The sequence below is a fragment of the Falco cherrug genome, chromosome 12 (assembly GCF_023634085.1).
Source record: "Falco cherrug isolate bFalChe1 chromosome 12, bFalChe1.pri, whole genome shotgun sequence".
In the NCBI taxonomy this organism is placed as follows: Eukaryota; Metazoa; Chordata; class Aves; order Falconiformes; family Falconidae; genus Falco; species Falco cherrug.
In genome coordinates this window covers 33,243,836-33,260,979 of record NC_073708.1, presented here as the reverse complement: position 1 = coordinate 33,260,979, position 17,144 = coordinate 33,243,836, and the positions used below count along the sequence as shown (strand labels likewise).

The 17,144-nt window shown below is 39.9% G+C and overlaps 1 protein-coding gene across 9 annotated transcripts in view; it reads right to left on the bottom strand.

Annotated features, from left to right (window-relative positions):
* The window catches only part of LEPR (leptin receptor), a 43,585-nt gene that overhangs the window by 9,262 nt on the left and 17,179 nt on the right, over positions 1-17,144 (bottom strand). For 7 of the 9 annotated variants that reach the window (XM_055724819.1, XM_055724818.1, XM_027803969.2 and 4 more), the window contains 13 exons: positions 15,276-15,421; positions 14,491-14,635; positions 11,306-11,602; positions 11,015-11,132; positions 7,879-8,078; positions 5,650-5,798; positions 5,248-5,404; positions 5,077-5,159; positions 3,438-3,654; positions 2,130-2,312; positions 1,469-1,564; positions 819-921; positions 40-115 (listed from right to left, as the gene is read on the bottom strand). In XM_055724819.1, the coding sequence (XP_055580794.1) occupies positions 40-115; positions 819-921; positions 1,469-1,564; positions 2,130-2,312; positions 3,438-3,654; positions 5,077-5,159; positions 5,248-5,404; positions 5,650-5,798; positions 7,879-8,078; positions 11,015-11,132; positions 11,306-11,602; positions 14,491-14,635; positions 15,276-15,421 (1,970 nt within the window). The remainder of the gene's footprint in view (positions 1-39; positions 116-818; positions 922-1,468; positions 1,565-2,129; positions 2,313-3,437; positions 3,655-5,076; positions 5,160-5,247; positions 5,405-5,649; positions 5,799-7,878; positions 8,079-11,014; positions 11,133-11,305; positions 11,603-14,490; positions 14,636-15,275; positions 15,422-17,144) is intronic. The other 2 variants (XM_027803972.2, XM_027803973.2) reach the window with 2 other exon arrangements.

Genomic DNA, 17,144 nt, shown 5'->3' with positions numbered 1-17,144 from the left:
CACACAGCAGTCAGAGCTGGGGACTGGGGAAATACACACCTTCTGGAAATTAACTCCTTGCGCCCAGGAGCAATTCTTGGGGTTTGGAACATCCTCCCAAAACAGCTTCTTCATTCTGAAATATTAGAGAAATTTGGGAGTTGGTACTGTCCTCGTACACTCATGCTACCATCACTCACCTTTGCTATGTCAGAAAAGGAATCTGCGCCAATTTATCCAGATCACTACAATAATGAAACAATCATTTTAGACATTCTAGATGGCCAAAATTTAAGAGGAAAAATAAAGACATAAAGAAGTGACGTACCAGGGGGCAGTGCTGCAAAATATAAAAGGTACAGGTGGTCTTGTCTGAGAGACCCCAACCCACCTCCCACAAAATCCAGAGGGATTTTTACTTCAGACCTTTGTGATGATAATTAAATACAAACCCCAAGGGCTTTACAAATTCAAAGCACGTGACACTCATTAACTTGCCCACAAATCCTTCTGTAGAAGTAAGGAGCACGTGGTATGGGCTGAAGTGATGCTTCCAGTGAAAATGAACAGCCCTGATGGTCCCATTGCTGCAGGGGCCCAAAAGGGCGTGATTTTCACAAGGTAACAAGCCTGCACGCTCAAGACACTTTAATCCTTGGTGCTGTATTCCACAGAGTCCATTGCCTTTCACTACACTGTATCAAATCTATGATAAAACATAATTCCTAGCTTTCCTTGGAAGGACCCTGCCCAGCCATCTGGCAGACAGGCATCATCTAAGCTGCACCGCCTTCCTCTGAAGGCCTCCTGGGACTCGGACATGACAACGAACACCTTACCTTTGGTGTGAAACCAGCAACGCTCCAAGCAACAACACTGAGGTTGAAATAACTATTGGCAGAACCACATAGAGGCTGGCGTTATTCTCATTTTCATATCCACCTAGAAATCAAAGGAATTCAGATAATAACGCAGTAAAATAATTCATCTGTGAACAAATACTTTGCAATAGGGAAATCATAAACAGTAGAAACCACAGTGTAAGTGCAAAAAAAACTTGATAAAAGAGTTTTATTGCACATCAACAAACCTTTACCTTGAGAACAAACAAAGGAAGGAATTATTTCAAATACTGAGGTGACTCCTCCATCCCTGTGGAAGGTGCCCACTGCTCTCTTGCTATTAAGAAATTAAATCAGAGCATATGAAATAAGAGCACAGTCCACAATTGGAGAACGAAGAATCACAGAGCCCTAGGATCTCAGCTGTTAAATCTGATGCACAGGAACTCAGATCCCTTGTTTAACTAATCCCACAAAGAGCTTTCAAATGAAAGCAACTGAAGTCCTAGATCACTCTTTATAGTAATATCAAAATGACTTCAATACTGACATTTCTTTCTGGTAAGATACAGACTTCTCCTGCATTTAAGGTTACTTTTACAAGCTCCTATTTCATAAACAACACTGAGAAAGATCCCGTAAGTCACCTTTGGTAAATTGATCTGTTGCTCTGGATTTGCCAACTCCTCCAGCAAACACAGGGTACAGGCTGAACTGGTACTTCTCAATCAGAATAAAGTGATCTGGAGAGAGGAAATGAGCCTTCTCAATCAAAACTGTTACCCTATTTTTTAAACAATTACCTCCACAGAGGCTCCAAGTCACATATCAGAGTTCAGATCAGCCCAGAGAAGGGAATAACAAAAGTCATCTTTTACAGACACATGCTTCAATATCAGAAGATTAAAACTATTAATCTATACTGGATAACCTAGTCTTTTTCTTTCACGGAATTAACACCTTTATGGGACTATTGTAAAAATTTCTATGAGTAAAGCCAAAATGCAAATGAAATGCACGCATTAACTTGGGTAATTAGCTGGCATACTCAATATTCCAGAACTAATTTTATTGTATTGCCAAAAAATGAACAGACTCCTGAGCTTCATTCTTTATTAACTTGATTGTTATTGCAACAGTCAATCCTTTACAGTCAGTCCTCTAACGATAATCCAGAATTGCTCTACTGGTCCTTACCATAAAAGCCATCAGAGAGGAAGAAGAAAGAATCAGAGAGCTCAGTAATGCTACATTTTTCAGTTCCATGAAAATATAATGCATTATGTTAATTGTTAAGTGCACACTCACCATAAATATAATATTTGCTAATATTTGGAGGAACTCGCACCCATTTCATCTCCTCTTCTTTGTTAAGGTTCTTCCATTCAATAATAAAAGATGTTATCACATAGATCTGAGGTGAAAGCGTCCAAATCAAAATCACACAGGTGCTGTTCACTGGGTAAGCGCTAAGCGACTGCACAGCACTCACTGGCAGAACAAGGAGAAAATGGCCGTGAATTACATGAGCTCGGAGGTGAGATGACAGCTGGGTTAGCAGGAGAGGTGTATACTATCAACTACACACACGGATGACTGCTACAGAGTCAGCATTTTATCATTTACATAATAAAGCCTGACCTTTAGTCCACAAGTTATTTCTCTTTAAGCCAGCAAAGCTTGGTTTACTCCAACTAGTCCCAAACACCAACTAGATAAAAGTTTCTTACCACATCAAACAAACACCCTTACTCTCACATGCACCTCCCTAATTATCACTCCTTCACTGTAAGATTAGCAACAACTACTGAACTGTCAACATCTAGCTAGCAAAGCACACACTGAGAGCCTTGAAAGCTAAACCCTACTGAATCTCTCCAAGTAAAATACCAAGACAGCAATGCAGTCGGACAAACACTTCCCATGACATGTACTACTGACCTCAGGGTTTCCAGGATATGCTTGCACACAGTATCAGAAAGAATTTTATCCATAAAAATGCTTTTGAAATTGCATGACAGCCATAAAGTTCTACAAACAGACTGCAGTAATGTTTCCCACAGCATATAAATGCATATGAATGCTACACAATTGAAGTATTTGAAAGCCATAGCCTTTATTTTATTCATAAAGCAGAGCACAGCCGAATCAATGAAGAGGCTGCCTAGGAAGTAAAGCCAAACCTCTGAAAACTATGTACTCTGGCAGCCCATCAGGTGAGCTGCCGGAGAAACAAGACCACATTTCATTTTGGAAACAACAATACATTCCCTAGCAGGAATGTTGGGTGTTCCCAAGGCAAAGTAAATGAAAAATCAGTTCTACAGCAAGACTTTATTTTTCTTTGATTAATCGTATTCTGTCAGGGGATGAAAGACAGCCCAGTGAAAGACAACTCTTTTCCCAACCCAAAGATCATTAAGATTTTCATGGAAATTTCATTTTTCAAATAGCTCTGCTGGTGAGATGCAGGATCTGTTTCCTATATACAGCTGAACGTAGCATCATAAAACATTTTTTTATTCTGACAAATACAAAGAAAGCTTTGTCCAAAAGCATTGCAAGGATTCCTAGCATTTTCCACATCTCAAAACTATTACCAACCAGTGTTCTTACCTGTGCTCATCTGCTGAGACAGAGTTAAATTAAAATTAATTGAAGAAACTCCAATTGAATTCATGGCTAAAATTGTAACGGTATGTGTGCGCTCAATCCACGGAAATGAGCAGGTAGTGCCATTATCAACATATTCTGACCACGTGGTGTTTCCTGAGGTCTGATGCTTTATAACGTATCGACTCACACTGCACAATGAGTGATTCTTCATCAGTGGCTGCAGCAAACATTGGCATTAATTAACTTCCCAGTCTTTGATTTCAAAAGCAAATGTTACTTGTGCAGAAGGTACTGTTCCAATTTTAAGAAAACATGACCCAATAAAGACATTCTATAGACCAGCTACTCTCCTTTTAGCAAAGGTGCCATAGTCCATTTAAAGACTTCATTTCTCCTGCCGCTCTCTCTGAGGGCTGACACACTGACTTGCTGCCTTTCCAGTGAAGGGGGGGCAGGGGGGACACAAGGAAACACAAACTTTCAGGCTCCCACTGTCACTCACTGTTTTATGTCAGTATTTTTCAGGACTGAAAAACCAGAACAGATGACTGTTTGCATACCAAACACTGGCAAACAGGAGCAGGCAGGGACTGATGTCCTTTTTTTTTCCTCTGTCCTGCATTAACCTTTTAACATAGCTTTGCCCAGTTTACGCGCAGTTGCGGCGGTGTTTATACAGGCAGCTGTCTAGCAGTCAGTGGCACATTCTGCTCAGAGATCCTGGTCAGCAGAACTTGGCAGCTGAAGGCTGCATCTCATTACAAATTACAGTCTTCGATTCTATGTTATTCTTTTTTCTGAGTATTAGAGCAAATTGCAGAGCAAGTCTCTGTTTCATAGCATTTGTGTAATTCACACTGAAAGCAGAGGCTGACACGAACACCTAGTACGGCACTGACACTTCAGCTGCATTATTAGTACAGTGCGGACAGCAGGTCAGGTCTCTGCACAAAGGCCAGAAGCTTGTAGCCTGCTCAGAGATCTGAGGGCTCTCCTAAAGCAGTGAGGACTGTAAGACTTCAGGAATTATGGGACGCTCCACGTGGCTGCGATGCAGCCGCCCATGCAAATCCATGGCTGTGGTGCATGCAGCTGGACCCCAGATGTGTCCACCCTACAAAACTCAGCTCAGTGGCCAAGTCTGGAAACATGCCTGCTGCCAGCGTTCATCTGTGCTGAGCCTCACCTGCCTCCCACCCACCCACAGCAACCACACAGCACCAGGGGAGTTTCTGTCCTACTACATTACTATAAACTTTGTTACGATGAGGGTACAAAATCAGCCCAACGTGTGCCAGCTAGCTGCAAGAAAGGCTGGAGAATAAAAACAGACAAGGCAGGGAGGAAGTGATAGCAACAGGAGGGAGTAAATCCAAAGTGGACCAACTGAGCTAAGGCGGTGAAACCACCTCCCATTGTACCACAGTACTACAATCAATACTCACTTGCCTCCAGTATTAGCCAAGAGGCAGGAACCCAAGAGAAGTCATACCCCAAGTGCCTTGCACACCAAGCCCCACACCCAGCAAGTGCCCAAGTTCACCTCCCAGGGAAACACGTGTCTATCATACTCCCTCTCTGGCCATCCCACCAATGGTTTCTGAGTCAAAGTGAAAGATCAAAACATAATTGTTCTCACCTTCCACAGCAGCGTAACATTCTTCTGCCTCCTTGCTGGATCTTCAGTAATAAGTCTCCAAAATTCAGGGCCTTGTAAGGGGGCTGCAAGATTACACGGTTTTGGAAGAAGTGTCACACTTCTGTCTGCAACCACACAGACCACCACCGTGCACTCGCAAAAAACACATACCTTTGATATCTTTTACAAGCGTATAGGCTGATCTGCTCCAGTTGCTCCAGTAACCTGACCCATCCAGTTCTCTGCACCGGACCTGAACAACATACTCAACACAAAGTTTCTGAACTTTTATTAGAGCTGACCTTGGCACATTTGAAACTTCATAAAGCTGCAACAGAAGTAAAAAATATCTAGAGTAAGAACAAAAGGCTGTTTAGGCATCAGTTAAGAGTCAAAATTCCTGAAAATGAATCCAATGAAAAAGTGGCTTAATCAGTAACACTCCATCGCTAGATAATGCAAATGCTCATAACCATGATTCACTGCATGCCGCAAATTCCACAAAAGCCAGCTAACGCACTAAGTGACAACACCACAAGTCATGCTTCAATCTGGATTACAAAAAGACAGTACCTCCCATGTAATTTCTTCCCTGTTCACAGCATACCGAATCTGAAATTGAAGGTCATTGTTTGTAAATGCTGGGTTTGTCCAGCTCACATTCAGCAGCCCAACATGCCGGGTGATTTCTGCTTTAACATTGGAGGGAGGAAGCGGCTTTACTAGAAAATTGAAAGAAAAAAAGAAAAGAAAAAAAAAAAAAGACTATAATGTCTGCAGAGACATTTCTCATTAAATCAAGTCATCATCGTTTACTTTCTCCTGTCCTGAGGGTGGCAGCTAACACATTGTGGCCTCTGTTATTCCAAGTAAGGCTGGACTATCGCGCAAACACAACAATTCGCCCACCCAGGCGGGCTGGCCCTTCACTGCAGACAAAAGCACTGCTGACTGAGAAAAGCAATGTATGCCTAACTGGAAACTCATTCCAATTCTGACCCAAACTAAAATCACCAAAGAAAATCTTAAGCTGAAATATCAAAATCAGGGTTTCTCACAGAATAGACATTTAATTTAAGAAATAAATTTTAAAAAATAAAATTTAAAAAAAAATCCATGAGCAAGTTTCAGTACGTTTCATCTTAATTTAAACCACAACAGCTTCTTATTGGTGCTAGCAGCTGGTACCTCCCCTGGTACAAACAACAGAAAATACAGCCTGGCACTAAGGGGGGGCACCACGGTGGGAAGCAGCAGCACACAGGGCCCAGAAAGGCAGCTCCTATAAATGCTCACGACAGACATTGTGTGATGATTAATGGAAATATTATGTTAAGGTTTGATTTCACTAATAGGAAATTCCACCAAAACTGAGCTTCTCCAGCAGACTGAATAGGACTGTCACAAAGCCCTAGTTTGTTAACAAAGAAAAGTTAGAATAAACTTGTTTTGACTAACGAGATGGTGAGCACAGAGAAAACAACCAAAAAAATGAAACAAGCTTTAAATTTTGGGTAATAGAATGAGTACACCTTGTTTTACCATGATACAGAGCACCTTTCATCCAGCATAGGTCAATTCTGTTCATCACTTTTTAGTTAACATGATGACTTGAATCAACCAGACTAGTAAAGTTCTGCTAGAATTCCTCGCTGAGCAGCATCACATAAAGCCATCATCTTTCCCAAGAGCACAGGCGTGCCCGACAGACCAACACCACGGCTGCCACACTGACGAGGTGCCAGGCTCCCTGGCAAATGGCCGAAGCAGCAGAAGTGCAGGATCTGCGCCCACCAGCCCTCACAGCACCCTCCTTTCTGGTGCCCAAGGCTCCCACTGGTTCTCTGATAATCAATGAATGTGCTTGTCAAAAAGGCACAAGCAGCCCTCTCTGAACTAGACAGGAGCAATCTTGAAAATTGCAAGGCCACCGCAATAAGAATAATAATAGTTATAATTCTCATACCCCACTTAGCTATGATGCACTAAACTCTGCCTTTCCTTCCTGTGACATTCGTTTTTGCTTATTCTGTTTAAACTTTGAAATGCAAAGGACAGTTTGTTTTAAGCTATGTTCTCTGTATGCATGCTTCCCCATAGGCATTATAGATGTATTTTATTATTCTGCTTTATTTCATGTAGCACTTCTGTGGTCTAGCTGCCATGTTTTCTCTCTACATATGTTCACACTCGTGTCCAAAAAATACACAGTCCAACAAATGCTCTGAGTTATAGACCAGATAATAAGACTTGCTTTGCACATTTTGCAGTGTTTGAAACACCCACTGTTCCTGCCTCTTGCTTTTACACAAATCTAAGATCTCTGTGCCACAAAACGAACTCTTGAAAAGCACGCAAAAGTAGGATTTTAACGATTTTAAATGAATATAACTGTGTAACTAATACATCTAGTGCTACACTGTATTAACGTATAAACTTAACTAATTGAAGACTTCAGAAAAATTAGATAACTAAGAACCTTCAAAATGAGACTGCCTTTTTAAACATGATACTTGCATTTTCAGTAGATGTCTTTGCAAAACACCTGAGAGGATAAAAATGCAAAACTGGACATTTTATCAGTATTAGGTGCAGTTACAATCTGCTGCTGTGCCAAGAAAAATGTATGAAAACAACATTTAATGCAATGTCTTTTAGAAGACAGTACCAAAGCTCTTATGTTTTTATGTTCTTTCCAAAATCTAGTTTATTTAAAATGCTGTGAAGTACTTTACCTACACCATTTAAGGAATCAAATCCAATGTCACAAGTGAAGAAAGATGTGCACAAATCTTGACCTACCCACATCTGCTGGAACGACACAAGTTGGTGAAGATTCAAGAGTTCCTAGTAAGTGCTTAAACTCTATCCACATGGTATATCCAGATAAAAGAAAAATAGGCTGAAATGTACACTCAAAAGAATGATTCTTCTGTAAATGGCATTCTTTCACCTCTGATTTTGGAGACGTACTTGGAAAGTCAGAACAATAAATTTTGCTCCTTAAAAGAGAAAAAAAACCCATTCAATTAATACATTGGAACTATAAGCTGCTCATGTAAAGGCATCAGTAAAACAGAACTCTGAAGGCAATTAAAACAAATGGTGTCACTGGAACCATCTGGGCTTTTTTTATTATTATTTGGACAGATCTTGAACTTGAATCTACACTGAATAGATTAAAGAGACTACAGTGTTACTCCTCAAAGCTTTGGCTCTTAGCCTAAATAAAGCAGGATATAAAGGCTCTCCCCAGTGCAAAATCTTTTGATGAGAGACTAACAACAGGAAGAAACAGGTACCAAAGCAGGCATCTCCAAATACTCATAAATCATGTTACTTCAGTGGTATGTATTAGCAATAAACAGAGCAAGGCAGATCTCCAGCCGGGAATAAGACTTTCAAAATACCAACTGGCGTCCAGGGGAAAGCTGCCACGTGGATGAAATGGGCATGTACAGTGAATTCCCCAGGAGATGGAAATCCCATAAAAGTATCAATTCTGGAGGGCACCATTAAAATCCCACATACAGTCAGTATCACATCTGGCAACAGAACAGAGGAGACCCAGACTCTGGATAAAATGGCACTGAACATCTTATCGGTGATGGAAAGTTTTCGTGTTTCTCCTCATTTCTCCTAAGCTTGTGCGCAGCTCAGACTTGTGGTGAGAGTGGCCAGATAGGGTATTAGTTACTCAACTGAACCACAAAAGTTACACTTAGCTGAATCTCTCCTGCTCCTGCCAACATAGCTAATACAGATTAAACTGGTGCCTTATGCTTTGAAGGTTTAGCTTAGCATTCACTGTTTTTACAGGATGACCATTTCTCCTCTGTTTCTGTTGGCAGCACTGACTGCAGAGGAAGACGTACTAACAACCCAAACAAAACAAAACACCAACTGTGAAGCTATCACACCACATTACTGAGGAGCGTTGGATTTCATCTGTAAAATGTAATTGCATCAGCAACTAAGAAGAATAGCTTCATGCTCCTGGAAAACACAACACGCCTGATGTTGATGCAACACATCTAACTTCCAACTTCCGCTGTGAGGACTTGCCTATGTCTAAGCAAATACTAGCAACTCCAGCATATTTATGGTGCCTCTTGCAATCAAGCTTGGGCAATTAAAAAACCTATTTCATGTGGTTTCAAGCTTGTAAACATTCGAGTTCTTTTTGTATTTTTGTTCCCAATATGCAACAGAATGTTATGCAAATGATACTGGTTGGTTTTGTAACTATAAATTTTTAAATGTCTTATACTTCCACTTTTGGGTCGTCACTACATTCATGTGATCCCTCACAATTTATTTTTTTATTTCTCTTCTTTCAGATCTTACTGTTAACAAACCAAAAAAAAAAAAGAACAAAAAGAAAGATCACAAAAAATACTATCATCTGGGAAGCATTTTCAGCCTGTATTAATGTTCACCATTTGATCTAGCAGGAACACTGTAGCAAATATACAGATTATCACCTCCTATTAGAAAATAGCATTTTTAACTAAACCTGAACAGTGAAAAAGTTGGAATGAAAACGTGGCAAGAGCAGCATGTTTTTTATTTCAAGAGCCCTGCCCAGCAGTACACTCATTATATGAATATTTGTAAAGGCAGTTTAAACAAAACCTACCTTAGCAGTCAGCTAGTCACTAATCCTGCCCTAAAAGCCTCCACCTGAAATCTCGAACATTCTAGTTATTACTTTAGTCCACAAAATCCTGAGAAATGTTCACCTGCGTAATACAATAGTTCAAAACTTCAGTCCACCTCCAACAGGGAAGACAGTCCAGCTTTCCAAAGGATTAGGCCCTTGGGCTGATTTAAGCTTGTTTGCCAAAACTTCCGCATATCCAGTCCAGCACAGCAGTAAAATAAAAAATTTGTTCTCAGGAAGGGTTGTCTGTCTATCTTGTTTATTTAAAGACTAACACAGTTCTAGGAAACTCCCAAGCTCAATATATTAGTAACTCAAAGGGATTTTTTTTAGTTTCATCATAAAACAATAATCCCACCGGCAATACTTGTGCACACAAATGAAGATAAGGATGATGACACCACTGATTTAATTATCGGTTTTGTATTTTGTAAACTTTTTTTTTTTTTCTCCGCACCACATCCCACTTCTCCTGCTCTATCCAAAAGACAGACAAAATTTAACCAACTACCTGAAAGCTAACCAGGCCAAAACACCTGACCAAAATGATGAAAACTAAGAACTTCTCTAGCCACCAAAGATGCTACCTTCATAAAACAATATGCCTACTGTGAACCAAGATTTGATTAGCTCTTTATAAGCAAGATTTTATTCATCTGGAACGAATTAAATTCCATCCCTGTGTTTTTATCTGCTGTCTGGATATAGAAAAAAAAGATACAGAATTACAGAAAAATTGAAGATTGAATGGAGACCTCGAGAGGTCTCAAGTCCTACCTCCAACTCAAAGCAGGGTTAAATTCAGAGTCAGGTGAAGGTCCTGTCCAGTCGAGATCTGAAAGTCTCCAAGGACAGAGATTCTACAGCCTCTCTGGGCCACTGCTCCAGTGCTCAGTCACTCTCACTGTGAATGGCTTTTTTTCCTTATTTCCTTACAATTTGTAGATACGAGCAACTAGAAGAATAATTTTTTTATAACTGATACAAGCAAACACATCTACTTTAAAAGAACTGGCTTCCAAACTGCATCTACAGGTTTTACAAAAGCTGAAAAAAACCTGTAAAAAGAATCAATGTTACAGACTCTGGTATCTACAGTTCCCATTCTGCACACGTGGTTAACACCCCTGGAGTTCCACTTTGGAAAAATTCCAGCTTACAGAAACTAAGCACAGCTTATAATTACATTTATTCAGAATTCTTTGATGTAGTAGTATTTCCAGAGCAATGCTTTCCCAACATACATTCCAAACAAACATTAAAAGCTATACATACCTGTAGTATCTTAACTGCAAGGAACTCCCCAGGAGCAATGTGTTTGGGTTTGCAGACCATCTGCAAGTCATTTTAGTTAAGTACCCATCCGTTTCACATGTGATAGCAATATTCACATCTAATTAAAACACATTGAAATGTTATTAATAAAGATATAATTGCTTATACAAAAACCATGCATTACAAATCATAACTGCTCAATAAAAGCTAACTGGAGTTTAAAATGGAAATATTCTGAGCCGACTATTAAAATGCACCAAAATTATAATTTAAAATCATCTGGAATCTTACCTACTACATATAATTCAGCGTATCTATGATGACATTCCCTATTTTGATGACAACAGTATAATGCGTTATAGAAGAAACTTCCTCTAGGTTTTGTTGCTTTCAAGTTGAAAAGAGTAACTTTGCTTACGCGATCATTCACAAGCGTATACTGACTTTCTGGGATTTCTTCTGCTAAATTCAGCCACCAAACAATCTTCTTGGACACTACAATCTTGGTTTTGTTTTTATAGATGCAATGAAAGGAAACATTAGAACCAACACTGGTCAATATCTTAGGAGGGAAGTACAGGACTTCAGCTACGCAGAAGTAGGGAAAAAAAAAGGAAAAAAAATCCATTGAGATTAGAATCTGAACAAAAAAACAGAAAAGCAATGTCAATAGAAAAATATTAGCATTATTATTATCATCCAGTTCTATTTCTAAATTTCCTACTTCTTAATTACTATTAGTAACTATAGGGGAGAGGTGCAGAAACGAGCCTTTGACTGTCTCCATCTATAACTGATGTTTGTAAATTTTGATAAAAATAACCTTTAATATCCCCAGGCAAACGTGAACTAAATGAGCAGAAAAATCACTGGAGGCTACAGCAAAAGCAATACAGAGCAGCACAAGGGAAACAGGGAAATACACAGGCTCTTGTAAATTAAATCTTGGGAAAAACTAGATTGACACTGCTGCTTGTTACTCAGCCCACTTTAAGGCATCAGGTCAGCTTATTTAAATACTGCAACGAGTACTTGCAACCTAGAAAGGACTAGCTCCTGTAACTCATCTCGCAACACAGAAACCACAAATTTTAAAATTGTAACATTGTCCTCAGGGAGAAGTGAGAGAAGATCTAAGTAAAAACATGATGTTTGGGTTTGGAGGAAAAAAATACATCTAACTCTCTGAATCCTGCAGGGATGTTGAAATCATATGGTAGCTGAAGCATTACTGTAATACTGGAAGAAAGAAAACTGTAAAACTGAACACAGATTTTGAGTGAATTGCTGTGGAGGACTGGGGAAGAAGGGCCTGAAAAAAATAAATTTTTATAAAATAATAATATTCAAGCTTTCCAGTAGTTTCTACTCCTGCTCCTACTGAAGTCAGCAGGACATTAACATCTCAAAAACTTGTTTTAGATTCTCAGCGGTGCAGCTAATACCACATGGTAGCTGTGATACAGTAATTCATTCACTTAGGCATAAAGACACTAAATTTGCAAAGCATGTAGGTACACATAAGCTCAGCATCGTTAGTCGGGTACTCAAGGAAGCTACAGGTGTTATTTACCTGCTGAAAAGGAACAGTTTGCCAAAGATCAACCCAAAGCCAGCAGGAAAATTCTTTAAAGGTCCCATTTGCTTCCCATAGTTGCGGAAACATATCAGATCTTTTTTGGCTATTTGCAAAATACAGGCCTTCTCAGATAGAAGAGCAGACTTAATATTGTCATTGTCAGAGACTTTCATGTTAAATATAAATCAGAACATGAAGCTAGTCAGCTGTCCAAAAATATAACTGCCTGATTTCAGCATTTGCTCTTCCAGTGTTAATGTGCCTCCCTGGATGCAAGGCAGTGTTCCTGCTCTGCTGCTCCCAGCTGTGCTGCACACTCCGCTGTTCTTCCATTGGCTCATCCTAACTCTGGCCATTAGGAGAATAGGCCAATCTGAGCATCCTGCAGTGAAGAAATTAATTCCTCTATGCCGCCATCAGGTTTGTCACAACGGGATTATTTGACTGATAAGATGTATGTTTAATACAATTACATATCCCGTAACAGGATTAACGAAAAATCATCTTAGTGTCTACTGCACCTCTTTTTAAATCTGTATTTCTCAATGCACACAGAAACTGAGAATGTCAGTACATGTTTGTGAGAGAGAAAACATATATTTACCCCCAAAAAATTCTCAAAGCTTTATAGCTATAAATATATATACATGCACACAGACACTTTTCTTTTAAATGTATATATACATCTATATATATGTAAATCCAAAAGACTAAGGGGCAGTTAGGCCTCTAGACATATATAATCAGGCATCCTGTGTTTCATGCTCGACTGCTGTGAGGGTCTGTGTATTTTCAGCTTTCGTGGAAGAGAGCTCCTTCTGCAAAGTTTAGCTACTTCTTTGGTACTCAATTTAAGCACACATATTACACTATTTAGCATACAGTAAGCAGGTGTACATGTAAGCAACTAGGTAAGGCACTAGTATTGTCATGTAATAGTTCAGAGGATACCTGTGACAACACAGACCAAAACATTCCCAGTTAATCATAAGCAGAGCATGGAAAAATACAATGCAAAAAAAATCCTGAAATTCTCAGGCTGACCCAAACCAGCTCAATCTGCAAAGCGAATCAGCAATCCTGGTAACTCACCAAGGATTTGCCAAACAAAATTTATTTTCTTGCCTATATTCAACTCTCAATAGAGAGTGAGCCATTATGACCTATCATTTTAGCAGGAGCTATGTTGATATAAGGGACCTCATTAAATCCTGACAGCCCTTTACTCAGTCCAGGAGAGCTCTTACGGTGTGCAACATGTCAGGAACTCACCCTATTTGGGTAGTACATTTTTTACAGTATATAAGATTACACACATACACTAAAGCCACATGCATTGAAACTGACTGACTGGGGCTATCATGGAGTTTACGGATGGGGCTCACAAACCAAGATGAATTTGGTTAAATCTACAAACCCAAAACTTTGTTCTGTGCTTTTCATTTAGCTACAAAGCCTCATACTAAACTAAAAGTTAAGAGAAAGCATCGGGAGAAAAATCTTGTATTAAGTAGAGATTAAACGCTGCCCACTGTCTTTTGAAATTGAAAAACCCTTGGAAAAAGAGCTTTTTCTGGGTCTGAACAGGTGCATAGTGAGCAACAGGGCCAGACAAGGAGTAGTCACGGAGATGGCTGTGCAGTCCACATGCATTAGTCCAGAAGTCTTTTAATTCAAGTCTGTACAAAGGAAAGCGCAGAATCTCTGGCAAAGCCATACCGGATTGAGAAGCAGGAGGAGAAAGAACTTCCACAGGATTTTTCAGCCCAGCTCATGCATACTGTGCCTCCCTGGATAACACATGCTCTCAAACAGTCATTCCACAAAACAAACTAAACTGGGCAATCTGTTCTATTCCAGAAGACTTACTGCACGTAAGTGCCTGCATGTGACCTACCTCCCAAGTTGAGGTTATACGGTATGCTCCAGTCACTCCAGAACCCTGGACCCCGATGATTCCGGCACCGCACTTGAACTAAGTATGAAGAATCAAGTAGCATATTGTCTATGGCCAGTGAGGTTTCTAGAGCAACACGAACCATCTGTTGGTTTACCAGAAGCCATCATTGTTGTATAATAAACAGAAAAAAAGAAAGAGACAGAGAGAACCAAAACAAATGGTCTAGAGAGTAGGTTTTAAGTAGCAAGCTGGGTAAAAATAAAGCTTTCTTTTTAAATTTACTGTAAGTTGAATATGGTGTAATACACGTTATTATGGACTTCTAATTAACAGCTGCTTTTATTCCAGAGCCTATTGCATGATAGCAACAGAAAAAGCAACTCACTAATAAAAAGCTATAATTATTAGCATCTATTGTGGAATTCAGGGTTTGCTGAAAGGAGAAGCTTTGCCTTTAGACTTCACAGAATCTAGAATTTCATGCAAAAAGAAAGATAGGAGTTTGTTTATAAGACCCAACAGGAGACAAGTCATTCATCATTGTGCAGGGGCTCTCCTAGTGTAAGAGACAAAGTCCAGCTTTCCAGCTTTACCACACTCTGCTGACATTTACCAGGGTCTGCTGAACACACCAGCTCAGGAGAAACCAGACCAGCCATGTTGCTCAACCCACCAGAGCCAATGCCCAAGACAAGGAGGATGATAAGAAATCCCGGGCTCTGGAGAAGACCCACCAACATGCACTGCTCCATCACAAAGCAAAGCGAGCAGAGCCGACTCACCTGCCAACCACTTTGACCGGAATTTGCAGAGATTTTCACTTCATACTGAAGCGGGTATGGCATCAGCACAGGGTCAGACCAGCAGATCTTCACTTGACCTTTCTCTGCCATTTCTAGATGCAGGTTCAAAGGAGGTTCTGGTTTTACTGCGGACAAATTAATTTACAAGTTTACCACTAACCTTACTGCCTGTAACTGCTGGCAGTAATGAGATTTTACTGATTCAGAGGTCTCTTTCACGCCTTTTCTTTAAATGCATTTTTCAAGAGCTGTTCTACAGCTAGTGTATGACAAAGTAATGTCGTGTAATATCACTGGAAAACTGCACCTTGGCACTGCTATATAGTTACTTACCAGGACCTGCTGTCTGACCTAACATTTGCCTTAAAATTACATTAATTTCTTGCCTTGGGCCACGATTCTTCCACATAACTAAGCACTAACTTAGCTGCTTTGCTGAAAAGAGGACTGAGAAAGGTGGGAGCGCTGAGCAATGCAATTTGTTCAGCTCCTTAAGAGACAGGAGATACTATCATTGTACTGTACACAAAGAAATTCTAAATATTCCTATCCCTTCCACAGTTATTATGGCTATTAAAGGTCTCCAGGAGAGCTACACTAGGGCAAAGTAAAAAAATGGAGGGTTTCAGAAGTCTCCCACAAGGATGCAGATAACTCTCTGGACAGGAAAATGGATGGGCAATTCAGAATGATGATTAGGATTACATTCACTCCTCCTCAGACAAAGGCAAGGAACCTAGATCCTACTTTTACCTGTTACTAAGAGCTTTTCAAATCACTGTGTAAGTACAGTGTCTTTTAGGTGATTTTGTTCTCATTCACAGCTCTGAGTCTCTCCCATGCAAGAACAATATCCTGCTAAAAATCACTGCAGAGAATAATACAATGTGTAAAAGCTAAAAAGAAAGCATTTTCAAGGGTCTTTGGCAGTGGGCACATATTCACTTCCAGTTCCATCTGCACTGGGCGTCCCCAGCCTGCCCCCACACCATCCCAGATATAAACATCTGTAATTTCATTCAGGGCTTTATGCTGTCTACACTACATTTTTCCTAACCTGAAAAATATGAGTGCAGGAGGCTGGAAAGGCTCACAGAAGTAGTTCTAATGAGAGAATGAAAGTGACGGTAACCTCCATATGGAGGTGAAGATGGGCTGGTAGCAGTAATCGAGCTGCGGTTCGGAAGGAGATGCACGCCCATGGCCATTAGCTAGTGACACAGAGAACCAGAATTGCCTCCTGTCATCTGAACCCCGCGATCAGACAACAAATCAGTCTTACCCAGAACCTCCTACAGCTGCTGCCAGGTCCAATAAAGTAAGAGTCTGCCTCTATCAATACCAGATAAAATACAAAATGGCCTTTCACTGATGTCTTGGCTCTTCAAGGTGTCTCATTAAGTGGTATTACCGCAACCTCACTAAGTTTACCAAAACCCTAGTATTACTTTCAGTATAAGTTCACTACACTAAGTCAGACCTTATTTTATTATTACTTATAGACCATCTCAAAGCAATGGCCTTAATGAAGTCCAGCAGGAAGTAACTTGGGAGGCAGCATAGATTTTAAAACAAAAGTCAGTAAGTTTTACATCACACTTTTGAGATCTTACAATCAGATAATGATGTCTGTTCTACTGATGCCACCTGTTCTACCATTATCATCTATAAGCAACTACAACTCTGCATTACATAAGTACTCATAGTTTTACTTTAAAATAACTCTGCTAAATCGCAGCAGAACATACACTAATATTATGCATTTTAAAAATATACTTCACTAAGCAGAACAGACTTATGTAATTTTAAATACTGGCAGACACAACTCTGAATTTTTAATTTTTTCCT